Source organism: Bos javanicus, chromosome 27, assembly GCF_032452875.1.
Source record: "Bos javanicus breed banteng chromosome 27, ARS-OSU_banteng_1.0, whole genome shotgun sequence".
In the NCBI taxonomy this organism is placed as follows: Eukaryota; Metazoa; Chordata; class Mammalia; order Artiodactyla; family Bovidae; genus Bos; species Bos javanicus.
Window position 1 is genome coordinate 28429095 of NC_083894.1, and position 27577 is coordinate 28456671.

The window sequence follows — 27577 nt, forward strand, 5'->3', positions numbered from 1 at the left end:
CAGGTTGACATTTGGTTGGTGTTTAATTGCCCTTGCGGTTGGCCTACTTCTTCTTTCCCCTCTTTTGAACTTCTGTGGTTGCTTTACAGTTGACGCACTTCTAGTCCACTGGCTCTGCTTATTGCTTAATTTCTCGTTCAGAATTTCCCTTCCAGGAACGGGCTGGGATGGGGCATGGGGGGATGGCAGAAGGTGGTAGTAAAGTTGACTAGATTTTATGGTGGACTGGATGTAGGGCGTGAAGTGATGAGAAAATGAAATTTTATATGTGTCAATCCCAATCTTCCAAGTCACCCCCCCTCAATAGGAGGAAATTCCAAGAGGAAGGGAATATATGTACACACATGGCTGGTTTGCTTTGTTTGACAGCAGAAATGAACACAGTATTGTAAGGTAATTATAGCCCAGTTAAAAAAAAATGAAATTTCAGATTTGCTCCACTGAGTGGATGTTTGTGCCATTTTTTGTTTGTTTTTTAACTAAGCAACACGAATAAAGGTCTAAATGTCAACCAAGAGATCTAGGCTGGAGACACTCATATTCACACAGGTATTCATGCTCATGGTCACCTCTGAGAGAAGGATGCGTGAGAAGATTTAGAAGTAGTGTTTTGTAAAGATCGGTGACATTGAGGTGGAGCTTAAATGTTTGAATGAAGGGTACACTCGGTCTGAGAATGCAAAGTTCTTAATACCATATTTTATGATTCTTAACTATTTTTTCTAGATCTAGCCAGTCCAGTCTGAGGATGGGTATATATACTTATCTTTGTACAGCAGAAAACAACCCAATAATGTGAAGCAATTATCATCCAATTAAAAATAAATTTTAAAAATTGGACATTAAAGAGATTTGCAAAAAGAAAAAGAAAGCACAAGTTGGAAGTTGTTTCTTTCTCTTACACAGCTTTAAAGACCAGGGAAAAAATATTTTTAAGCAACCTCGATAGGAACTCTCCAAAATAAATGCATGCCTGATTGATTCAATACATTTTAAGTCAGTTGTTTAAATATGATGAAATGACTCTGCCTTTACATAGAGAATAGTCTACCTTTCCCAACATATAAAGAAGCACTCAGATGTCTAGTTCAGAAGAAATTTTTAGGAATATATGATTCGCCCTTTCTCATTTTCTCTTCTTTATCAAGTTTTTGAAAAGCAAATTAAATCAAGTACCTATTAACAGTTAACTATTATTTTGGTTATCAAGGGTTAGAATTTGAGCCTTGTTGGTAACTGATTAGATGCCACCCATAAGCACTGCCCATAAGCATGTACTTAGAACACTTCCCATGAGAATGTAAAGTTTCTCATAATTTACTTTTGTCTCATTCTGTAAGATTCTGAATTTCTCCATAAGGGAAATGAAGTCTTATTTCTTTGTAATTTACCTAGGAAAATAAATGTTAAGCCTTCCCCAAAAAGATGTCCATACTGGAAAGACTTAGTGGAGACTGGATTAACTCTGAAAATGCTGAGCAACTTTGTAGAGAACTGTCCTGTTTCTGAAAATACTGTGCCCAGATAACCCGTGTCCAAATCACCTGAGATCCTTTTTGAAAAAGCACATTCTTGGCCTTTTCTCTGACTCTAGCGCATCCGAGTCTTCTGATGGGTCTATGAATATTTCATATCTGTTTTGGTAAACGTGCCCAGGTGACTTGTATGGGCCCAAGGTTTGAGAACCTCTGGCTGGGGAGAGGGCAGTCTGCCAGACCACTGACAGATCCCTGACCTATTTACAGATATTTTTGCCGAAACTCCATGTTTATATTCCTTAAAAAAAAAAAAAAACCTTATTGTGCAAAATCATACACTAAAAATAACAGGTCTTCTGGGATAGGAAGGGAGGAGTGAAGAGAAGTGAAAAGGTATGAAAAGTGAAAAGTAACTGGATCACTCATAAGAATAATAAGAAACTCTAGCCCAGTTACGAGCTTTTCAGGTGGTGCTAGTAGTAAAGGATCTGCCTACCAATGAAGGAGATGTTAGAGACTCAGGTTCGATTCCTGGGTCAGGAAGATCCCCTGGAGTAGGAAATGTCAACCCACTCCAGTATTCTTGCTTGGAAACTCCCATGGACAGAGGAGCCTGGCGGGTTACAGTTCATGGGGTCGCAAAGAGTCAGAGGTGACTGAGCACAGCACAGCCCAGTTACAGCTCCCAAAACATTTGTTCTTAACAACACAGTCAATTCTTTATACCCTTAAACCTAGAGACCAGTACTTCTTTTTAGGCATTGGTCCTTGAGGGCATTCTCTTCTAGCAGAGATCAGTATTAACTTCTTAATCAACATTTTTTTTTAATGACCGATACTTGCCATTAGCTGTTAAAGTGCTGCACTCAATATGCCAGCAAATTTGGAAAACTCAGCACCATCCACAGAACTGGAAAAGGTCAGTTTTCATTGCAATCCCAAAGAATGGCAATGCCAAAGAATGTTCAAACTACTGCACAATTGCACTCATCTCACATGCTAGCAAAATAATGCTCAAAATTCTCCGAGCCAGGCTTCAACAGTACATGAACCATGAGCTTCCAGAGGTTCAAGATGAATTTAGAAAAGGCACAGGAACCAGAGATCAAATTGCCAACATCCGTTGGATCATTGAAAAAGCAAGAGTTCCAGAAAAACATCTGCTTTATTGATTACACCAAAGCTTTTGATTGTGTAGATCACAACAAACTGTGGGAAATTCTTCAAGAGATGGGATACCAGAGCACCTCACTTGCCTCCTGAGAAATCTGTATGCAGGTCAAGAAGCAACAGTTAGAACCAGACATGGAACAACAGACTGGTTGCAAATTGGGAAAGGAGTACGTCAAGGCTGTATATTGTCACCCTGCTTATTTAACTTATATGCAGAGTACATCATGTGAAATGCCAGGCTGGATGAAGCACAAGCTGAAATCAAGATTGCCAGGAGAAATATCAATAAACTCATGTACGTAGATGACACCACCCTTATGGCAGAAAGCGAAGAACTAAAGAGCCTCTTGATGAAAGTGAAAGAGGAGTGTGAAAAATCTGGCTTAAAACTCACCATTCAAAAAAGTAAGATCATGGCATCTGGTCCCATTCAGATCAGATCAGATCAGATCAGTCGCTCAGTCGTGTCCAACTCTTTGCAACCCCATGAATCGCAGCACGCCAGGCCTCCCTGTCCATCACCAACTCCCAGAGTTCACTGAGACTCACGTCCATCGAGTCAGTGATGCCATCCAGCCATCTCATTCTCTGTCATCCCCTTCTCCTCTTGCCCCCAATCCCTCCCAGCATTCATGGCAAATAGATGGGGAAACAATGGAAACATTGAGAGACTTTATTTTCTTGGGCTCCAAAATCACTGCAGATGGTGACTGCAGCCATGTATTAAAAGACACTTGCTCCTTGGAAGAAAAGCTATGACCAAGCTAGACAGCATATTAAAAAGCAGAGACATTACTTTGCTGACAAAGGTCCATCTATTCAAAGCTATGGTTTTTCCATAGTCAGGTATGTATGTGAGAGTTGGACTATAAATAAGCTGAGCACCAAAGAATTGATGCTTTTGAACTGTGGTGTTGGAGAAGACTCTTGAGAGTCCCTTGGACTGCAAGGAGATCCAACCAGTCCATCCTAAAGGAAATCAGTCCTGAATATTCACTGGAAGGACTGATGCTGAAGCTGAAACTTCAATACTTTGGCAACCTGAGGGAAATAACTGACTCCTTGGAAAAGGTCCTGATGCTGGGAAGGATTGAAGGCAGGAGGAGAATGGGACAACAGAGGATGAGATGGTTGGATGGCATCACCGACTTGATGGACATGAGTTTGAGCAAGCTCTGGGAGTTGGTGATTGACAGGGAAGCCTGGCGAGCTGCAGTCCATGGGGTCGCAAAGAATCAGACACAACTGAGCAACTGAACTGACTGATTGACATGCCATCATTATAGCACTTCTTACAAAAATAGGGAAATGTCTTTCCAGCCTTTTCATCTGTGCCATCAGCTCCTCCAGTCATAGTGGAAAATGTAGCAATTCTTGAAGCCACTAAACCAGCTGCAACTCACAATGCACGTCTGTATATCAGCTTTTTTTCATAGGATCTTCATGTATTACTGAAGCCATCTTTTTAATCAGAAGAAAGCTTGTCTAGTAGTAATTTTTAAAATTATTGTCCAGGCCATGCCTTTTTTTTTTTTTTAACCCCAAGTGAGCTGGGGGTGAGGTAAAGTTTCTTTTTTGAAATATATTGTGCTTGAAAATGGAAAGTTTTACAGATTTGAATACAGAAATGTTTAAAATATCTTTATGTACTTAAAGAATATAATACAATTTAAACATAAATAAAAATAGCAAGAGGTTTATAACAAATATGATAAAGTAATATTACACTTAATATATACAGAGTACATAGAAACTGATGGTAAAAGTCTTAAGATCTCAATAGTGGATAGTTAAAAGGAAAAACTCCTTAAAAGAAGAAACATAAGCAACCAATAAACATGTGAAATAAGCTTTGGTACAGCTAGTAGCCAAATAAAAAAAAAAAAAAAAAGACAAGAACAAGTCTTCATTTTCACCTATTAAATTCATGAATATTAAAAAAGTGATAATATTCTAATTTTTACGGGAGAATGGATGAACTAATTGCCTATATTTTTGAAAGACAACTTGGTCTTTTTTTTTAATTGATGTATAATTGCTTTACACTGTTGTGCTATTTTCTGCCATATAACAAAGTGAATCAAAAGTGAGTATAATATAAATCTGTAAAGTTTTTGTTTGAAGATTTGTTTTAACTTTTTATTAAAATCCATAAATCACTTTTTCCAAAATTCAAGAAAAATTACTGCTACTTAAATAGTAAAGTTATTTGAAAAATAATTTTGTTAGCTTCACTGTCAAATTTAAGCTGATTTCTGCCGATTTGTAGGTTTGGGTTCTTAAGGGCCTTGGAAACTTTTGCAGAAGTCCTTTCTTCTCTTTTTAGTAGAATGACAATACTATTGTCATTGGATGCTAGTATTCATAGATCAGATCAGATCAGATCTGTCGCTCACTCGTGTCCGACTCTGCGACCCCATGAATCGCAGCACGCCTGGCCTCCCTGTCCATTACCAACTCCCGGAGTTCACTGAGACTCACGTCCATCGAGTCAGTGATGCCATCCAGCCATCTCATCCTCTGTCGTCCCCTTCTCCTCCTGCCCCCAATCCCTCCCAGCATCAGAGTCTTTTCCAATGAGTCAACTCTTCACATGAGGTGGCCAAAGTACTGGAGTTTCAGCTTTAGCATCATTCCTTCCAAAGAAATCCCAGGGCTGTTCTCCTTCAGAATGGACTGGTTGGATCTCCTTGCAGTCCAAGGGACTCTCAAGAGTCTTCTCCAACACCATAGTTCAAAAGCATCAATTCTTCGGTGCTCAGCCTTCTTCACAGTCCAACTCTCACATCCATACATGACCACAGGAAAAACCATAGCCTTGACTAGACGAACCTTTGTTGGAAAAGTAATGTCTCCGCTTTTGAATATGCTGTCTAGGTTGGTCATAACTTTCCTTCCAAGGAGTAAGCATCTTTTAAAATCATGGCTGTAGTCACCATCTGCAGTGATTTTGGAGCCCAGAAAAATAAAGTCTGACACTGATTCCACTGTTTCCCCATCTATTTCCCAGGAATAGATGGGACCGGATACCATGATCTTCATTTTCTGAATGTTGAGCTTTAAGCCAACTTTTTCACTCTCCACTTTCACTTTCATCAAGAGGCTTTTGAGTTCCTCTTCACTTTCTGCCATAAGGGTGGTGTCATCTGCATATCTGAGGTTATTGATATTTCTCCCGGCAATCTTGATTCCAGCTTGTGTTTCACCCAGTCCAGCATTTCTCATGATGTACTCTGCATATAAGTTAAATAAGCAGGGTGACAATATACAGCCTTGACGGACTCCTTTTCCTATTTGGAACCAGTCTGTTGTTCCATGTCCATTTGTAACTGTTGCTTCCTGACCTGCATACAGATTTCTCAAGAGGCACATCAGGTGGTCTGGTATTCCCATCTCTTTCAGAATTTTCCACAGTTGATTGTGATCCACACAGTCAAAGGCTTTGGCATAGTCAATAAAGCAGAAATAGATATTTTTCTGGAACTCTCTTGCTTTTTCCATGATCCAGTGGATGTTGGCAATTTGATCTCTGGTTCCTCTGCCTTTTCTAAAACCAGCTTGAACATCAGGAAGTTCACGGTTCACATATTGCTGAAGCCTGGCTTGGAGAATTTTGAGCATTACTTTACTAGCGTGTGAGATGAGTGCAATTGTGCGGTAGTTTGAGCATTTTTTGGCATTGCCTTTCTTTGGGATTGGAATGAAAACTGACCTTTTTCAGTCCTGTGGCCACTGCTGAGTTTTCCAAATTTGCTGGTATATTGAGTGTAGCACTTTCACAGCATCATCTTTCAGGATTTGGAATAGCTCAACTGGAATTCCATCACCTCCACTAGCTTTGTTCGTAGTGATGCTTTCTAAGGCCCACTTGACTTCACATTCCAGGATGTCTGGCTTTAGGCCAGTGATCACACCATGGTGGTTATCTGGGTCGTGAAGATCTTTTTTGACAGTTCTTCTGTGTATTCTTGCCATCTCTTCTTAATATCTTCTGCTTCTGTTAGGTCCATACCATTTCTGTCCTTTATTGGGCCCATCTTTGCATAAAATGTTCCTTTGGTATCTCTGATTTTCTTGAAGAGATCCCTAGAATTCATAAATCATGTTTAAATATAAAAATTAGGTCGATGACTTTCTGCTCATAAATTCCTGAAACGCTATGTACACAAAGAAGAAAAGGTCTCCTTGACTCACTTTGGAGCTTAACAACACTGAAAAATGACCCGACCTCTTCATTTTATGAACAGGAAGCTGAGTCCAGAAAGAGAGAGAATGGTGATCTGGGCCATGATTGTTTGGGGTCAGTCTCTGGGATTGAACTTGGTTCCTGAGCTCCGAATGATTTCCAACCTCTGTTCCTTGAGGTCTGGGATTCTTTTGGCGTGGATCCTCTCTCCGGCCCTGAGTAGGAGGCTGTGAAGGGTGATGTGATGCACAGCTAGTGGTTCTACTCACCCTGATTTATCTAGTTTTATACACAAAGGTCCTATCTATCGTTTCTTGAGATACAGTTGCACAATTCTTCATACTGGAAAATCAATAGGCTCAGTTTCTCTTTGGAAATTGTATTAGGTGTCTGGCTGCTGTAGCTAATTACTGCAAACTTCGAGGCTTAAAGCAACACATGTTTATTATCGTGAAGTTCTGAAGGTTAGAATTCCAAGACAGGTCTCACTGGGCTAAAAATCACAGTGTTGGCCAGGCTGCATTCCCTTCTAGAAGCTCTGGGAGGCAGTCTGTTTTCTTGGCATTTCCAGCTTCCAGAGGCTGCCTGCATTCCTTGGCTCAGGTGCCCATCGCCCTGACTACAAAGCCAGCAACATTACACCTCTGCCCATTCCTTTACCAATGACACCTAGGGGGCAGTATTTGCTCTTAAGGATTCACGTGAGTAGATTGGGTGAACTGGCTGATAACAGCATCATTTCTGCACTTCCAGATCCTCCCCTTGATCCCATCTGCAGAGTCCCTCTTGCCTTTTGAGGCAACCCATTCACAGGCTCTAGGAATTAAGATTGAGACTTCTTTAGGAGTCAATATTCTGCCTACCAAAGGAAGAAATGTGCTGTCTTTGGTCTCAGCTCTAAGTGGGCAATCATTTTAAAAACTTTAATTTAGAAGACTTTATAAACTGCTGAAACTTTCTGAAGACTTAACGATATAATAAGAATATCTACCAACATTTATTGAGGGCTTGCACTGCAAAAGACGCTGACTACTCAGTGCTTAAATGCATGATCTTATTTAATCCTTTTAACAGACCTATGAGGTAGTTTCTATTATAATCTCATTTTGAATGTTTAGAAACTGAGGTCTAAAGGATTCTAACAATTTGCTCATGGTTGCATAATGTATATGGCGGCAGAATGGGATTTGAATTTAGGTCTGTCTGACTCAACCTTTTATCCAGTAAGCTTCTCTACTTACACTGAATCATCTAGTGGTAAAAGTGTAACAGAGTATAATGAAATATTGAGAGTATAATTTATGTAGAGAAAGCCTCCATGATAGTTCTTTTAATATGAAAAATAATTTTTTACCATGAATAAAAGCTTTCAATATGCCATTTTACCAATGAGCTATGTTTAACTGATTAGTATTGGTTGGTTGTAAGTAAGATTTAATGATGAATTCTCAGAGTTTTCATTTAAATAGAAAAGAGAGCTATTTTGCATGACTAAGCTGAAAGTAAATAGATCCTTCAACATTTTTTAGTGCTCTTAGATTCTATAGGTAAAGAATTTATTTTAGAAGTTTTATCATAGCTTAATTGATTAATAGGCTCTCCCTCCACGCCTGTTGTTGATGTTCAGTCACTCAGTTGTGCCTGACTCTTTGCAACCCCATGGACTGCAGCACACCAGGCTTCTCTGTCCTTCACCATCTCCTGGATCTTGCTCAATCTCATGTCCATTGAGTCAGTGATGCTATCCAATCATCTCATCCTCTGTCATCCCCTTCTCCTCCTGCCTTCAGTCTTTCTCAGCATCAGGGTCTTATCCTCTGACCCAACCCCAGATGTAAGCACTGTGGAGAGCAGGGTTCTTGTTCTTCTTATTCAAGTTTGTTTCTTGAGTACATAAAACAGTAACATCCATTTAAATGGGCTTCTCTGGTGGTTCAGTGGTAAAAAGTCCATCTGCCAATGTAGGTTCAATCTCTGGGTTGAGAAGATACCCTGGAGGAGAAAAATGGCAACTCACTCCAGTATTCTTGCCTGGGAAATCCCACAGACAGAGGAGCCTGGCGGGCTACAGTCAATGGGGTTGCAAGAGAGTCAGACGTGACTCAGCGCCTGAACAACAACAAACCATTCAATAGACACTCAAAATATTGGATGAAAGAATGGAAATTGAGAACTGTCTAAGAGAATAAAGCTGGCCATCTCTATGAATGAGCCAGTATCTGGTTACTAGTTGGATTTCAGAAGGTCTTTTCAATATGGAATATTCTAATGTGTTTGGCTGAAAGACAATGTAATAGGTTCATATTATATGAGTAGGAAAGGTACATGATAACCCTGATAAAGCCAAGGTGTTTTTGCATAAATCTGTGCATCAGAGAGAAACAAGTGGCTTATTTAATATGAAGTATTTGACTCCTGTACCGACTTTATTACTTTATTCATTTTCCTGTTCAGCAAATATTATTGGGCACTGTGCTAGTTACTAGGATAAAAGATGAATTAAAAGAAAAAGTTCATGATGTAAAGGAGTCTTCTCTCTCCTGGTTAAAACAAATACTTATTAAGATAAAATGCATTGTATTAAATGGAATAATAGTGGATTTATGGGAATACAGAAGAGGGACCCTTAACTTAATACCCAAAAAATACTTCAATTGGGCTGGTCATCTTGAATATATTTTGGGAAAGGTGTAATTTAGATTTATTGGAGATTTGCAAAGATAGGACACAATTCTTACATACTCTTCATCCAGCTCCTTATTCCCTTGGTGTATTGATCAATACTGAAAATTAACATTGGTACAATGCCATTAGCTAAACTTTAGGCCTTATTCTGATTTTGCCATCTTGACTATAACCTTTCTTGCTAAAATGAAGTCATGCATCTAAGTGCTTCATTTCCTTTTTTATTCTAAATCTTCTTGCTTTATGCTTGGAGGGTTTTCCACTCATTGTAGTATTCTATGAATCTAAAATTTTTATGACTTTACAGGCCCATTGTTTTCCTTTCCTGGCCTTCCTTGTATCAATCTTTAGGTTCCTAGAATGTTTAGTCTATTCCTTTACATTGGCAGCCCTTCCCTTTGAACATTTTAGTGACCCTTCTTGATAGTTTCCAGGTGCTTTTTTTTTTTTTTGTCTTGAGGAATGACCATAGCCACATGCAGTTTTTCAGCTGTTAATTATATGATTAGGTGCCATTTGGATTCATATGAGCTAGTATTTTTTTACTTTTCAGATGATTTATGGATGCTGGCAGTCAAATCAGCACTAAGAATGAAAAGTAATTATTTTAAAGATGCAAAATATTTTCACCACCATCTTTCATTAGATTTTTACAGCTGTGTGAAATAGATATGGCAGATCTAGTACCCATAGCCACCTTCTTTTTATTAATTTTTTATTGGAGTATAATTGCCCCCCCCCCCCCTTTTTTGACCACACTGCACAGCATGTGGGATCTTATTCCCAGACCAGGGATTGAACCCTTGAGCTCTGGCATTGAAGCAGAGTCTTAACCACTGGACCACCAGGGAAGACCCCTCTTACTTCTTTTAAGGATAAGATGATTGAGTTTCAGAGTGCCTCTCTGGTCCCACAGACCAAACAAGCCTTAGACTCTGAATTTGCAAACTCCTGATTCTTGCTATTCAAGGAGACTATAAAAATCTATGAGCAGTAGCACAGGATGTTACATGTGGAGTTTAGTCATTTAAATTCATGAGCTAGAAACTATTAGCAAAGAAGCCAATTAAACTTCTTCCGAAATAAAAACAACCAAAACAAGAGCCTTTCTAGTGGCGTGCTTGTCCCTATGGAGGAAGTGAAAGTCACATGTTGTCATGCTAAGTAAGCTTCATTTTATGCAATGTGTGTGAATCTTTGTGCTGAGAAGATGCGATTGCAATTTAGGAACCAGTGGATTCTCTCAGAAGGTACAGAAAGCAGCTCACTTGTACTCTCAAGAGATGCTTTAGTGAGCTAATTTTTTATGCCAAATAAGGGAAACTGTGAATTCTAACCTTCCTTATTGTGATTGTGTGTGTTGTCTAAAACCGGACTCCTTTCACTCTGATCTGATCCTTTGACTTCCAAGGACTGTACAGGAGGGTATCACAGCCTTGTAGCTCTGTTAGGTGGGTCACAGAATTAGACTGCTTTTGATGATCAATGATGTGCCACAGATTTTCTCACTGTAACGTTTCTTTGACTCTGGTCATTTTCTGTCTCTTCAACAAATTCATGACACTGGGAACCCTAAGATAAGAAACTCGCCTTTCTTAACCTTTCCTGTGGGAGAGCAGTAAAATGATAAGGATTCAGCTGTTAGGTTGTCTGTGGACCAGCTCAAAATTGCGAAGAAAAGTCTTTAAAGCTACACAAGCTTTGAAGATACTCCAAAGTCAAACATGGGCCCTACTTAAGGAAGGATGCAAAGCTGGTTATTTAACTGTAGTGAGCAGAGCATAGAGAAATTTAACTTTGATCGGATTGGCTTCAGTGCATCAGGAAGCTTCCCTTCGATCCTGGCATTCACTTTTTAGTGTCATTCAGTTTAATAAGTTATCCGTGAATTAAAAAAAAAAAAAAATTAGAAACATGGTTACCAGAAAAGCTGACCTGCCTAAATAACAAAGGAAGACATTTTCAAGGTCCTGAAAGGACGCACTGATTTTGTGATTAGCTCTGCTAAAGTGTTTTCTTCTTCATTGCAGGTTTTAAGGGGCTATGTGAAAAGTAGACGATAGGGTGCTATTATTGGTATAAATTAGGGCTTTGTTCAAAAGCAGAGTTTTATGTTTGATGCAGTGCGTCAAAGTTTTCCCACAGCTGTTATTGTTTAAAACTACTTCTAATCATGTGTGCACCTATTCATCTTACCTGGGAATTTTATCCAGTTTAGAACATCTGAATGAGGTTCTCTCAAAAGAAAAAAAGAATTTTAGTGACATCCGTTAATTAAATGATTGTTATTCTAAATATTAATTAATATTAATATGGACACTTCAAGGTCATTTTCCTGTCCAAAATTTACTTAAGCACATCAGAAAGCACATTTTCCATTACCATAAGAAATCAATATAATATCAAATTCTCAGTAACCGGATATTTCTCAAAGTCTCTGTTTAAGTGGCTTGTGGGGATAAATATGGCAGGTATGGACAGCAAATGAAAAAGAAAAAAAATAGCTTTTGACAACAGAAAAGATCAAATTTATAAACATATGTCAAATGGAATTCGCTGTATGTCAGTTAGGTCAAACTATAATGGATCCGTTTTAACCCTGTGTATTGATGGCCTTAAATGAGGCTTGCAGGTTAGCCTCTCTGTGTTCCTGGGTGAGATGTTCTCGTAATTGGGGGCAGCTGTGGCGACAGGACTAATCAGGCAGGCCTGTTGAACACTTACCTTAAAGCTGCCAATAACGGTGCGGCTGCTGTGATTGACTCCAGATTCATGGTCACGGCCATTTGCCTTTACACCTTGACGGAGCATCAGTAATCTCTTCAGACCCACTCGGTGCTGGGTTCCCACATGGGAGCTGTCTCGTTCCAGTGAACACTAGAGTGAGACAACACTGGGGTGAGACGCAGTGTGCTCCACCCTTGTGGCATTTGGGGGACGATAGGCAATTGCACAGTTTAAAAAAATATATATTTTTTGTATCATACCATTTTTAAGAATTCTGTCGTATTTCCCCATAAATCATCAAGGTAGCTTAAAAGAGACAAGCCATTTTCATATCCGCTTATCTCCACTTTCTCCCCCAGACTATATGTTTTGCACTTGGAATATGCAGAAATGATCTATCATGGGGCGTATGCCAGGATTTATCAGGGCACTCTTAATACATCAATAAGATAAATCTTACATTTGACTTATAAACCTGTTGGACAGAGCAAACTGTTCAGTTGGTTGCCTGGGAGTTAAGAGCAGGAGCTGGGACTTCCTTGGCAATGCCGTGGTTAAGATTTCACCTTCCAGTACAGGGGATGTGGGTTCCATCCCTGGTCTGGGAGCAAAGGTCTCTTGGCAAAAAAAAAGAAACAGAAACAATATTGTAACAAATTAATAAAAACTTTAAAAATGGTCCACATCGATTAAAAAAAAGGAGCAGGAGCTCTGGATCAGACTTCTGGGGTCCAGATACTGGCGCCCCAGTATGCCAGCTCCGTGACTGTGGGAGGTTGCTTTACCTCTCTGTTTCTGTTTGGTTGTCTGTAAACTGGAACAATGCACATATCTTCTGGAATTGTCACAAAACTTAAAAGACTTAATAAACATGATGTTCTTAGGACAGACAGTGCTTGATATTTAATACATACTAGGTTACTCAACCAGTGTTAGCTATTATTATTCTAAGGGAGTTTATTGTTGAAAGTACTATTGTAACTTCACCTTGTAAGTCTTAAGACCACTATTATAGTAGTTTTATAGTTTTGTCTTTGACCTTTACTATGAAATACTGGGCACAGCCCTACAGAGCTGTATAGAAGATGAAGATTGCTAATTTCAACAAACATAATATTAATTTTTCAGGTTGAAAAATTCTCTTACCTAGTAAATCTGTGCTTATTGCCCTTGTAGAATTGTACAGTGTTGTAAATCTCTCACAGACATTTATGGAGAGGTGATCTGACTGTAAGAAACATAAAATTACTGTGGAGGCTATGAAATGAAATAATAGTTCCTAGATTTTGGTCAGCTGTCCTGGCTTTAAATCCTTGTCTGCAGCTTGACAGCCTTGTGACCTTATACAAATATTGGCAAAACCCCCCGTATCCTCACCTGTAAAATGGAAAGAATGGTTATCCACTTTATATGAAATACGTACAAGGAATAAGAAAGAGGGAAATTGACCCAAATGGTAAGTTTGGGGATGTGCATTGATCATAATAGTTTCTGACTAGTTAAGGAGCAAATTCAGACCTTGTAGACTGGGGTCAATCGATGAAGATAGTTGATCAACTTTGATTTGAAAGCAGAGGAGATCATATTAAAATGTTTGCTCTTCTTAAAATGGAGTAACAGCCTGGCCTTTGCAGGAGCCTCTGAGATAAAGTGCATTAAAGGAGATGGGAAAGTTTAAAAATAAAATTTAAAATAATTAAAAAAAAAAAAAGGAGATGGGAAGGAATGTGGTTGTGGTGACTGGGGTCTTAGCTGCTGCAGAAATCAAGTAGAAAACATTTTTTTAATTTGTTTTTAATTGGAGGATAATTGGTTTACAGTATTGGGTTCTGCCATACCTCAACATAAATTAGCCGTAGGTATACCTGTGTCCCCTCCCTCTGGAACCTCCCATCCTACCCTCTGGGTTGTCACAGAGTCCTGGCTTGAGTTCCCTGAGTCGTATAGCAAATCCCCACTGACTATCTGCTTTCCGTATGGTAATGTGTGTGTTTCCAGGCAACTCTGCATTTGCCCCACCCTCTCCTTCCCACCTCACCCCCGTGGCCATAAGTCTGTTTTCTATGTCTGTGTCCCCGTCGCTGCCTCCAGTAGAGGACATTTTAACGACGATGACCAGATGAGAGAAATCCAGGAGGATGTAAAAATGGCAAAGTCAAGGCAGGAATGCCTTTTTGACCGTTTTCCACTTAGATTTACATTTCCTTTTTTATTAGCGTCATATGGCAGAAGAGCATAGGAGTCCTGATCCAGTGGAATGCATAAAAATGAAAATAATGTCAGTGGGGCCCTTTGATCTCAAATTTTAAAAAAGCCTTTTTGAGAAAGTGGGTGTGGGTTTTGAAGTAATATTTGGACCTGGATCTCTTCTTTATCAGTATCTTCTAGATCCTTCCTTCTACTTAGTTTTTTCAGCAAGGAAATTTTGTGCTAAGTCCTTGAGATCCCATGTGTCTAATACACTTAGACATCTGGATGTTTATTGGCTTCTCCATTGGCTCAGCGGGTAAAGAATCTGCCTGCAGTTCAGAAGACGCAAGAGTTGTGGGTTCAATCCCTGAGTCAGGAAGATCCCCTGGAGAAGGACATAGTAACCCACTCCAGTATTCTTGCCTGGGAAGTGGAGCCTGGCGGGCTATACAGTCCCTGGGGTCACAAAGAGTTGGACATGACTGAGAGACTAACACTAGGCTGGACATTTGGATGTTTGGAATATCAGATCATATCAGTCACTCAGTCGTGTCCGACTCTTTGTGACCCCATGAATCGCAGCACGCCAGGCCTCCCTGTCCATCACCAACCCCCGGAGTTCACCCAGACTCACGTCCATCGAGTCAGTGATGCCATCCAGCCATCTCATCCTCTGTCGTCCCCTTCTCCTCTTGCCCCCAGTCCCTCCCAGCATCAGAGTCTTTTCCAATGAGTCAACTCTTTGCATGAGGTGGCCAAAGTACTGGAGTTTCAGCTTTAGCATCATTCCTTCCAAAGAAATCCCAGGGCTGATCTCCTTCAGAATGGACTGGTTGGATCTCCTTGCAGTCCAAGGGACTCTCAAGAGTCTTCTCCAACACCACAGTTCAAAAGCATCAATTCTTCGGTGCTCAGCCTTCTTCACAGTCCAACTCTCACATCCATACATGACCACAGGAAAAACCATAGCCTTGACTAGACGAACCTTTGTTGGCAAAGTAATGTCTCCACTTTTGAATATGCTATCTAGGTTGGTCATAACTTCCTTCCAAGGAGTAAGTGTCTTTTAAAATCATGGCTGCAGTCACCATCTGCAGTGATTTTGGAGCCCAGAAAAATAAAGTCTGACACTGATTCCACTGTTTCCCCATCTATTTCCCAGGAAGTGATGGGACCGGATACCATGATCTTCATTTTCTGAATGTTGAGCTTTAAGCCAACTTTTTCACTCTCCACTTTCACTTTCATCAAGAGGCTTTTGAGTTCCTCTTCACTTTCTGCCATAAGGGTGGTGTCATCTGCATATCTGAGGTTATTGATATTTCTCCCGGCAATCTTGATTCCAGCTTGTGTTTCTCCCAGTCCAGCGTTTCTCATGATGTACTCTGCATATAAGTTAAATAAACAGGGTGACAATATACAGCCTTGACAAACTCCTTTTCCTATTTGGAACCAGTCTGTTGTTCCATGTCCATTTGTAACTGTTGCTTCCTGACCTGCATACAGATTTCTCAAGAGGCACATCAGGTGGTCTGGTATTCCCATCTCTTTCAGAATTTTCCACAGTTGATTGTGATCCACACAGTCAAAGGCTTTGGCATAGTCAATGAAGCAGAAATAGATGTTTTTTTCTGGAACTCTCTTGCTTTTTCCATGATCCAGTGGATGTTGGCAATTTGATCTCTGGTTCCTCTGCTTTTTCTAAAACCAGCTTGAACATCAGGAAGTTCACGGTTCACATATTGTGCCAGTCAAAATAGACCCGTCACCACCACCCCCACCACCACAAGCCTGAGCCTCCACGTGGGGACTGTGACCACCTGCTCAAGACTGCTCCTGCCCCTCTTTTGATTGGGTAGTGACAGATTCCTTAAATGGCCCTCTTTTTGTACATGTGCCTCTTTAGCGCAGCCTGTGGGTGTGATGTTTAGCTGTAGAATGTGATCAGTCATTTTCTGTAGCCTTAGAGTAAGCATGGGCTTCCCCAGTGGCTCAGTAGGTAAAGAATCTATCTGCCTGCGATTCAGGAGACACAGGAGATGCAGGTTCGATCCCTGGGCCAGGAAGATCCCCCAGAGAAGGAAATGGCAACCCACCCCGGTATTCTTGCCTGGAAAATCCCATGGATGGAGGAGCCTGGTAGGCCACAATCCAATGGGTCACAAAGAGTCAAACATGCCTGAGCGACAAAAAAAAAAGAGTAAACATAGTTTTTGACTGAGCTGGTTGTGACTCCTATCTTCGAAAGGAACATTTAGAAGAATCCTGCTGTTTCAGTCAGCTTGTAGCAGTGAACTGGGGGATGTGGAACTTCATGCAGGTCTCTATGTGAAAAGCCCCGCTGAAGACTGAAATGCTTGAGAGATGAAGGTTAGCACTAGTAAGAAGCCAGCGCTGCCTTAGTGGTCCTACGCTGTGAGTAAGAGAAGTAAAATGCTGAAATTTTGCTCCTGAATTTATTGTATTATAATATGTTGTATAGTGACATGTTCTGTGCATATGTTATGAGGATTGTTCCAAATGCTTGTAAAGATATTATTTGATGATACACATTCATCCTTGTATAAGGAGTTGGGCATAGAACTGCTAAAATGGTATTTCTGGATCTAACTATCTTAACTATACTTTGAAGCCTAGTCTTCGTGTGTTGACTGGTTTAGTTTATTGCCAGTGGTATGGAGTAAGCTTGAGAATATCTTGTAATAAACCCCTGAACGGTATATAGTGACTTTCTCACGAGTGCAGGTACCCATATGCTTTATCTCATCCTCCAAAGATCCTTGCTGAACACACAGGGACGCGTAGCAGGTTTCCATTTAGGCTCACAGGGAACTCTAGTTAACTGCAGTTAGGGACAGTCTATCTGGAGGATGATTCGGCTGGACTTGAGGCAGCGTGAGCCTTAAGTCACCACATGTGGCAGCGAATAGTGACCTGTGAGATGGTCCCTAACATAACTTAAGCCCACACACTGCCTCAGTAGCAGTGGTTTTAATCCTAGGTGTATTGTGAAACACCATTGCTGCTAGACCTTGCTGCCTTACACACAGTTATATTTACAAAATATAAACCTGATAACTTTTCCCTTTTATAGTCAAATTTGTGAGTACAATTCAGAAGAGAAGACCAGATGACTAAGTATAATAAACTTTATCCATTCTGTACATTGTGACCATAATTTTCTCGATAAAGGACTTACAGAGATTTTCCTCACTTATTTACCTTTAACATGACTATAAAAACAGGGCATCCTTCTGTGTAGAAGACTCATTCATGATATTCATGTGGCTTTCCTTAACTAACATGATAAGTTACATGATAACTAACATGATAAGTCACCAGTTTTCACCGTGAGATCTGCACCTGTGTGGTAGGGCATCCTTCTGTGTAGAAGACTCGTTCGTGATATTCGTGTGGCTTTCCTTAACTAACATGATAACTAACATGATAAGTCACCAGTTTTCACCGTGAGATCTGCACCTGTGTGGTATCAGGCTTTTAAATGGTTTTGTGCAAGGAAGACTTCACTGGGGGTCGTAGCTAAAAGCTCACAGTGATTTGATAATATTTTGCAGGTTTCCTGTTTAATTTGTTCAGTGTCAAGGCTCTTCAGTTTAACTGTACAGTCAAATGTGGAGAGTTATGAGCTAGTTTTGCACCATCAGGACATCCAAAGAAAGAAACAATTCATCTAGTGTCCCATGCTATCTGCATATCTCCTCAGCACACACACGCTAAAATGCATTCCTTGTTCTTAACAATACAGTACAACATTTGATAATAGCAGTATTGAACATATTAAAAAAAATAAGTACCCAGTAGACAAGTAAGATGAGAGGATTGCTTAGATGGATAGTTCTTCTTCACCTTTATCACAAATACTCATTCGCACATTAAAGAATTGGAATAAACAAGCATCATGCCTTCAATTTTTGTGTGGTCAGCATGTAAAATAATTGTTTTTGAATTACTGCCATGGTTTTTTTCTTCTCCATTGTACAACGTATCAAATAAAAAATGTAGACATGCAAAAATAGCCTTTTTAAGTATACAGTCATACCTGCTTGCGTTGACTTAGAGTCGGAAGAGCATGTTTGTGATCTTTGAAAGCCCTGTAAAACCTTAAAGCCTGTAAAAACAAGTGCCTGTAAAATGCGTGACATCGCTCTGAGGGTTTGGGGGTTTCTATTTTTATAGGCTGCTCCTTTTTGCACTTTACTGTCTGTCTCTGTTGATACATTTCTAAGGGTGTGGATAGGTTCATATTAATGTCAAGCAAGTTTGAAGTAGATATAAGCAATGACTGTTTAAAACTTGCTCTGTCATTAAACTGTTTCAGGGTGTGGAAATGCTGCCTCCCAGAATCACAGTGAAAGCAGAATTATGAACTGTGGTAGACCAAATACAATTAAATCATTCCAAAGATGTTCAGATCATTTACTACACTGGCAGCAGTAACTTAGCATTGTGTTTACCGTCAATCAGTTTTTAATTAGGGCTTCCCAGGTGGCGCTAGTGGTAAAGAACCTGTCTGCCAGTGCAGATGGACGTAAGAGACACAAGTTCGATCCCTGGGTCGGGAAGATCCCCTGGAGGAGGAAATGGCAACCCACTCCAGTGTTCTTGCCTGGAGAATCCCATGGACAGAGGAGCCTGGAAGGCTGCAGTGCAGAGAGTGGCACAGAGTTGGACGTAGCTGAAGTGACTTAGCACACACAGCAGTGGTTAATTAACAGACTGTTTACTCTTAAACAAGAATCGAAGGCCATGTAAATTTTTTTTTACAGTTTTAAAATCCAAGTACTCGCTTTAAAATATTGCCCATGATTTAGAAGCTACCCTTGGTCTTATAAAGTTATATCTGAATTTTAGAAAGTGCTTAGTGCTTTCTCAGTGAAATAAATGAGATTATTTTATATGAGTAAACTTTGTGAGAAACACAGGTAGTTTTAAAATGTATTCTAGTAACATATACGTATTATTTTATAATCTAATGGAAGGAAATTGATTCTATTGAAAGTTGTCTCATTATGAAGAGAGGAGAAAAAGCACACAGACCATGGCGTCAACATTAGTTTGCACACTTATCAAGAGTCTGTGAAATATCCAGGGGTATTCCATTCGGGTGGTTATGTGAGAAGAAATAAAGAAAAATGTATGTTGTTGCCCAGTGCGGCAGGATGCCTCCCTTTGGGCTCCACCTGGAGTGAGCGAGGAACTTCATGTGTACTTTGCTAGAAGGTATCACCGACCGCAGAATACCCAGGGGCCAGCAGTGCAGTCGTGTGGCTGGGTTAGTGGGTCACAGATTTGTTTCTCCATTTACGGAGAATTTTAACGCCTCAAAACAGCTGTTCCCTGAAAAGCTGTGTATCCTCACGTCATAGCTGGTTTCTCCTGAAGACACAGCAGAAACATTATGACAAGTGGACTTCCAGGGATGTTGGAAGCTTCTGTGCTGGTGACAGTCTTGAAGCTACATTCAAGAGAGAAGCTTAGGCTAATCAAGAGAGGTATATCCAAATCCCAAACACCAAGAAATGTTTATACGTTGGGGTCAGCTTAAGGAGTGGATATTCTAGTTATGAAAGGCCTTGCCTCTCAAGGTCTGTGCCTCATTATGTCATAGATCATCTCTTAAGGACAAAGATGTACCAGTCTTGCATGTGAACCCCCAAAGGAGAGGGCAGATGTGTTGGCCTGCCAAATAAGAGACTGTTTTCCTTCCATCAAAGGGTTAGTGGGATTGAAGCCCCAAAGTCATGGTTACCAGGTTGAATGTAGGAGGATTTCAGTGCCATACCACTCACAGAATTTTAATGGAGAATATAATCTTAAGAGCTACATTTGTAAGTTACAGCACAGATATTCCCAAGGATCTCAATGACTACAAATTTAGCCAAGACTTCAAAAGTATTTACTGAAAGCTTGAAACTTTTTTAATGGCAGAAAGATCAGATTAAAAAGGCAAGAAAACTAAGAGAAACCAATATTCCTTTTCCTCCCTTTCTGTGTGTGTGTGTGCGCGCGCGTGCACATGCGTGTATGTATGTATATCCTTATTTGCAGAATCATGTGAAATTTAGTTGTAGATATCATGACATTTCAGCAAATACTGCCTAAGAACAAGGGCATCTTCTGCATGACCACAATGCAGTTATCACACTTGAGAAACTTAATTTTGATACAGGACCTTTATTCAGATTTCCCCAGTAGTCCTAATAATGTTCCTTATAACTATTTTTCCCCTGAAGCAAGATCCAATCACTAGTCAAAGTCTATGGCAATTGTCAGTTTTGTTTAATCTACATCAGTTTCACAGTCTTTTATCTTTCGTGACATTGATATTCCTGAAGCCTAGGCCAGCTGTTTTGTCAAATATCCCTCAATTTGAATTTGTCCAATTGTTTCCTTGCATTTGAAATCAAGACTCTTTACTAAAGTCATAATAAGTAAAGAAATGAAGATAGGAGGGTAATGGGGAAGGAGAGGTGACAGAAAGAGACAGTGGAGTAGAATAAGAGAAAAGAAAGTAAAAAGAGATGCAAATGGACTTCATGAAGATTTCAAACAAGATGACAAGATCTAGTAGATTTGTATTCAGGCTGTATTGGTAAGCAAACGAATGGAGAGGCAGGTGAGGGAACATGGTACTTATTGAGAGTTAAGGACATGTCAGATATTGTGTTTAGAACATTTTGGATAGAGATAAGGGAATGAACCTTGAAAATCTGGGCTGTATGCCAAGCTAAACACAAAATTAAGTGAAAACAACAACAAAAATTCAAACTAGTTCTTTTAATCTGTACATAAAAGAATGAGGTGGTTTATTTTTCTTAATAGATATAAACTAGTTTTGGGGTATCATTTAAAACCCTTTACTAGGTTTACAAAATTGAAAATGATCTTAAGGAGTTAAATCAGTTCCGTTCAGTTGCTCAGTCGTGTCCGACTCTTTGCGACCCCATGAATTGCAGCACACCAGGCCTTCCTGTCCATCACTAACTCCTGGAGTTCACCCAGACTCAGGTCCATCGAGTCAGTATACAAATACTATACCAGATAGATGAGAATTTAGTCTGTTTTTAAAACCTCCAGAACAGAAATTCGTGGACCACATCTTAAAGGGAAGTCTCCTAGGAAAGCTCTTCAGGAAGTAAATCTTATTTTCAAACTGTCCAAAAAAAATAACCAGAGAAAATCATCAGGTGTCAGAGGCTAAGAACAGCTGAAATATTGACTCAATTTTCTAGCTTGCTGCTGTGTCTTCACATTCAGTGTCTGCTTCTCCACCTCATCTCCCAGCCTCTAAATAAGAAAAAGGGGGATGTGTAATTGTAGGAACACTGTTAAGAAGTCACAGTGTTCAAATAGTTTTTGCTGTAATTTAATGGAAAATTTATATACTCATTCCTGACATTTTTGGAGGGATTTTCTTGGTAAGGGCAGAGTGGTAGAAAAATAAATATATGCAGAGTGGGAAAGGTACACTATTTCCTGTGCGTGCCTAACATGGTTCTGATTGCCATCCTTGGAGTCTTGATGCTACACATAGTGAATAATTGCTCACTGGATCTGAGAGGTGCAGTCTCCTTTGGTGGATTTGAAGAATTAACTTCTCGTTAAGTCCTGAAGTGGAGCAGAAATAGACTTTGTACTTGGCTTTTCTAAGACTCTATTGAAACAGAGATGTTGAGACATCACCTTCTGCGGTGTTGATTAAGTGAAATTAGGCGTGCAGAAGAAAATCCATTCAATATGCTTTTATTTTTTAAACTGTTTTATTATGGGGGAAAAAAAAAACAAAACACCAGACATTCTATATAGTATTGTAGGGATTTCCCTGAGTCCAGTGGCTAAGACTTTGCCTTCCAATGCTGGGGTGAAGGTTCAATCCCTGGCTGGGCAGTTAAGATCCCATATTCCTTTCGGTCAAAAAGACAAAACATACAACAGCAATATTGTAACAAAGTCAATAAAGACTTTAAAAATGGCCTATGTTTAAAAAAAATCTTAAAAAAGAATCTTATACTAAATCCCTGCTTCTATATATTGACTGACTTACCACAGTCAACTTCTTGGGGAATTTATTTCATTTTTATGCCTAACCATTCCCCACTGGCTTCCCAGGGGGCACTGGTGGTAAACGACCGGCCTGCCAGTGATACAGAGATACAGGTTCCATCCCTGGGTTGGGAAGACTCCCTAGAGGAGGGCATGGTAACACACTCCAGTATTCTTACCTGGAGAATTCCATTAACAGAGGAGCCTGGTGGGCTACAGTCCATAGGGTCACAAAGAGCAACTTAGCACATTCCCCACTACCATTCCGTATTGAATTAAATCTCAGATATCTGTAAAGATTTCCATAGAGAATAGGTACTCTTTGAAGCAGTCTTGCTTAAAATAGTAATGGTATGTAAGCATTTAATATAAGTGAATGAATGACTGAAAGTCACTCAGTCGTGTCCGACTCTTTGTGACCGTATTCTCCAGGCCAGAATACTGGAGTGGGTTGCCTTTTCCTTCTCCAGGGGATCTTCCCAACCCAGGGATCGAACCCAGGTCTCCCACATTGCAAGTGGATTCTTTACCAGTTGAGCCACATAAAATGTCCTATAAATTAATGCACAGTATAAGTGCTTTCCTGTCTCTGTTGAGAAGATTTAGAAGGGTGAAATCCAGTCGAACTGATAATCTGATGGGAGTGCGGTGGTCTTCTGGAAAGGTCATTTGTTGTTTGTGGGAGAGTATCTGTAGACCCAATAAAAGTGTTGTCACCAAAGAAGAGTGATGTCACCAAAGAATCCCTGTCTTGAAGAAATGAGTGTTGTTAAGATTTATGAGTGCTCTTTGTTCTCTGGATTACTACTGTTGATAGCATAGTCTAACTCTGGCTCTCCAGAGTGTTGTAACTGTGGACAAGAGACACTTACCTGTCTCTGAAAATAAGCTTCCTATTTGAAAAAACGTGTGTGATACCTGTTGTACCTATTCACAGAAGAGTCATGCAGATTAATTGTGATCTGGGATGTGACTGTGCTGTAGAAATAATGGCCCAGTTGCCTGTTCTTCTTTAGCGTAAGATTTTGATTCTTTGAAATGACCAGTCTTCAGGATTTTTAATAGTACCAGAGGATGTAAAGATGGAAGAATTGCTATCTTAAATATATATATGTATATATGTGTGTGTGTGTGTGTGTGTATATATATATATATGTGTGTATTTTTTAGAATATTTTTAAAGAATAGATTTTTATTGAAGTAGACTTGATGTACAATATAGTGATTCACAATTTTTAAATGGTGTACTATATTTTATGCTTTATGCTTTCCTGGTGGCTCAGACAGTAAAGAAGCTGTCTGCAATGCAGGAGAGCAGGATTTGATCCCTGGGTGGGGAAGATCCCCTGGAGAAGGAAATGGCAACCCACTCCAGTATTCTTATTTGGAGAATCCAATGGACAGGGGAGCTTGGTGGACTATAGTCCATGGGGTCACCAAGAGTTGGACACGACTGAGCGGCTAACACTTTCACTATATTTTATAATTGTTATAAAATAATGTCTGTGCCCCCTGTGTTGTACAATATGTCCTTGTAGCTTATGTTATGCCTAATAGTTTGTACCTCTTAATCATCTACACATATATTGCCCCTCTCCTCTTCCCTTTCCCCACTGGTGACCACTGGTTTCTTCTTTATATCTGTGTGTCTGTTTCAAAGAATAATTTTATAACCTGAGTTCTCTTTTTCCCCCTGAATATATTTTATCTGAGCATTTTTATTATTCTCTAAGCAGAGATACATTTTGACGGACACCCCCCTCCCCTTTTTCTTTGGTCTCTCAGTTAGTAAAACCTTTGTGAATGGTCTCTTGATCGGGCTCACCAAAATGAACATGTTTCTCTTGGAAAGGTTACCATGTGATCAGAACTTTCTTCCTTCTCTTTTCTTTTTTAGCCTTGCCTCCCCGCTTGAAAGAGATGAAGAGTCAGGAGTCTGTGGCAGGTTCCAAACTAGTGCTTCGGTGCGAGACCAGTTCTGAATACTCCTCTCTCAAGTTCAAGTGGTTTAAGAATGGGAGTGAATTAAGCCGAAAGAACAAACCACAAAACATCAAGATACAGAAAAGGCCAGGGTGAGTATCCTGCATGTCACAGCAGGGGCCATGCCTAGCAATACAATGGTATAAAATATAAAAATTACTAACAGCTTAGTAAATAAATATTCCATCAACAAACCTGATACATGATAAGTGAAAAGATTTTTCGTTATACGGGGGCTAGAAATTGGGTCATTATATAGGAAAGAATTTCAAAGTATGTCATCTTAGAACTTCTGGACAAAGGAAGGATGGATATGGAAAGAACTGTAACATGTGGCTAAAATAGAAGGGGTGAGAGAAGATAATATTAATAGCAAGCTGCTGTATAGCACAGGCAGCTCAGCTCAATGCTCTGTGATGACCTGAAGGGTGGGAGCGAGGGAGGGCCTAGCGGAAGGGATATACATACATATATATATATATATATATATATATATATCAGATTCATTTCATTGTGCAGCAGAAAAACTAACCAAAGTGGTAAAGCAGTTACACTCCAATTAAAAAATAAATCAAAAAAAGAATTCAAATCAAAAATTTTTCAAAAACTAAAAAATATTAATAGGAGCTATTGTAGTAGTAAGTAATACATGAGATCCTAAAATCATGTATAGAATACCTGTGCCTTACACAATCAAGCTCAGTTGGGAAAGAATCTGCCTGCAATGTAGGAGACCCGAGTTCGATTCCTGGGTAGGGAAGATCCCCTGGAGAAGGAAATGGCAACCCACTTCAGTATTCTTGCCTAGAGAATCTCATGGACAGAGGAGTCTGGCGGGCTACAGTCTGTGGGTTTGTGAGAGTCGGACACAACTTAGCGACTAAACATACTTCATCATGTGAGGAGTTAGAATGTAATCAGTTGAATCTGAACTATTCTCCAGTAAATTTAATACGTAAAAGTAATGTGTAACTGACAATTCCATTAAGCTCCATCACCGTGAGAGCAGATTAAAATATCTAGTAATCCTAAGTAGCAAGAATGCCCTCCTTGAGGAGATCCCTATTTGGGAAGGCTTCATGTGACCCCTTATAACGTCTGTGTATTCTATACCTACTCTAAAATGATGCTCTTTTATTTATTTTTTCTTCATTTTTTCCCTCCTTATTTAAGAACGTTTACTTCTAATCTCAAACTACATTTTGAAATTACAGAAGAGCTAAATGCCTCAGGTTTTTGCTTGTGAACAGTCCTTTCATCAGTGTGACATGTATCATAGGGGTTCACAGCTCCAAGGTGACCTTTTCTTCTACTTACACTTCAGAGGATTCCAGTGAAATCCCAGAGATGATATATGAAGCAACAATGAGAATCACCTCCTAGACTTTGATTTTATAGGGCAAATACCAGAAACATCAAACACACATGAGCCAGAAAAAATAAAGCGATATAAGGGAAGTGAATTTAATCTTACCAAAGTGTTTAATGACTGTGAGAGCCATAATTAGGGCTGTTTTCCTGTTTCTATGGTTTTAGTAACTACTCTGCTTATCCTTGTTATTGATTGTGTCGGTACAATGTCTTGATTTGGAAGAATAATACAGAAGGAATATCACTGTAGCAGGTACTTCAAATATACAAAAAAATAATAATAATAATTCTGTGAAGTGACAGAGTGCTTTTGTATATAATCTTATTTGTTTGGTTTTTTAACAAGTTTCCCCTAGTAGTAAGGGCAATTTACTGCACGTGGTGACTCTAATTTTGCAGGGTAAGAAATGAAGGGTCAAAAAACTGTTGTCTTTCCTTGAGTCACCCAACTAGGTATGAATAAGCTGGAACACAAATCAATGTCTTAGATTCCTTAATGTCTCATTCCTTCTCTAAAAATGGAAAGCAGACATATTTTATCACATGTGTCCATGTGGGGAAGGGAGGAGAGAGAGCAACTTGAAAAAATAAGCATGATTCTTTTTGAGAAGTTTAACAACAAAGAAAAATTACTTTTAGCTAGGTTTTGGTGTCTGTTTTGTTTTTCATCAATTAGCCAGGTTAGTAAGAAACAGTTATCTGCATAAGCGGAGTGATGTCTCATTTGTTTCTATGTGGCTATTATTTGAGAGAAAAAATATTTAAGAACCCGTGAAAAGCTTATATTGCTAGAAATATGAGGAAATGAAAGAATACTAGGGTGTTTTATACTCAGAGCATCGAAAGATTGTAGAGAGATTATCTAGTACAGCCTTATATGAAGCAATCAAGTGCTGAAACCCTGTTAGGGCTGGGGGAGCTTCAGGATTTTTAAGCAGCCCATCTATTTACAAATAGTGGTCTAAAAACTTGATTATTTATGCTGAGGTAAATTCTACCTTGTGGGAAGTTAAAATTTATTAATAATTAGGGAACAAAATAGCTAACACTAATATCAAACAGTAAACCTAAGTGCTGAATTACAGGTTACTGATGCTAAGTGCCGTGGGAGTTGGGAAGTGGGGAAGACCCCAGGAGCTTCAGGAGTCACTGTGAGAGGGTGGATTTGACTCTGCTAAAGAGAGAGAGTCCCCCTGGATGGGTAGGGTGGGTTATAGAGTAGAGCAGTAGCAGGTTCTGTTTATAGGACAATAAAGAGGCCAGTCGAGTTGGGTCAGTGAAAGAGTGGATGGGAAATTTTGCCTTGGATAAGATGCTCTGTGTTGGCCCTGGGCTAGAAGCTGGGTCCAGAGAGATGAACAAGAAGTGTGTGCTGTCTCAGAGGCTTGGTCTCAAGTGGGGAAGGGAAATATAAGCAGTTATAATTCTCAGTTTTAAATTTGATGATAGTGACGATCACAGGATGCTTTAGAAAGGTACTCACAAGGACGGTGGAGGGGACCCAGTCCTGGACTGTGGAGGCTTCCTAGAAAGAAGGGGGGGAAGGAGAGAAGGAGAAGAGGATTATCCAGGCTGAAGGAACAGAACGAAGCAGCTGCGGATTGCAGGTATTTAAGGTGAGGATACCTAAAGAGAAGAAGCTGAATAGGTTGAGTAAATAAGATGACAAAAAGGAACAACAGGAAAAAAAAGAGAGATCCCCCGGAATGAGTATGGTTCT

General features: G+C 39.7%; 1 protein-coding gene across 9 annotated transcripts in view; it reads left to right on the forward strand.

Annotated features, from left to right (window-relative positions):
* The window catches only part of NRG1 (neuregulin 1), a 233866-nt gene that overhangs the window by 30457 nt on the left and 175832 nt on the right, over positions 1 to 27577 (forward strand). For all 9 annotated transcript variants that reach the window (XM_061404427.1, XM_061404426.1, XM_061404429.1 and 6 more), the window contains exon 2: positions 24401 to 24578. In XM_061404427.1, coding sequence (XP_061260411.1) covers positions 24401 to 24578 — 178 coding nt within the window. The remainder of the gene's footprint in view (positions 1 to 24400; positions 24579 to 27577) is intronic.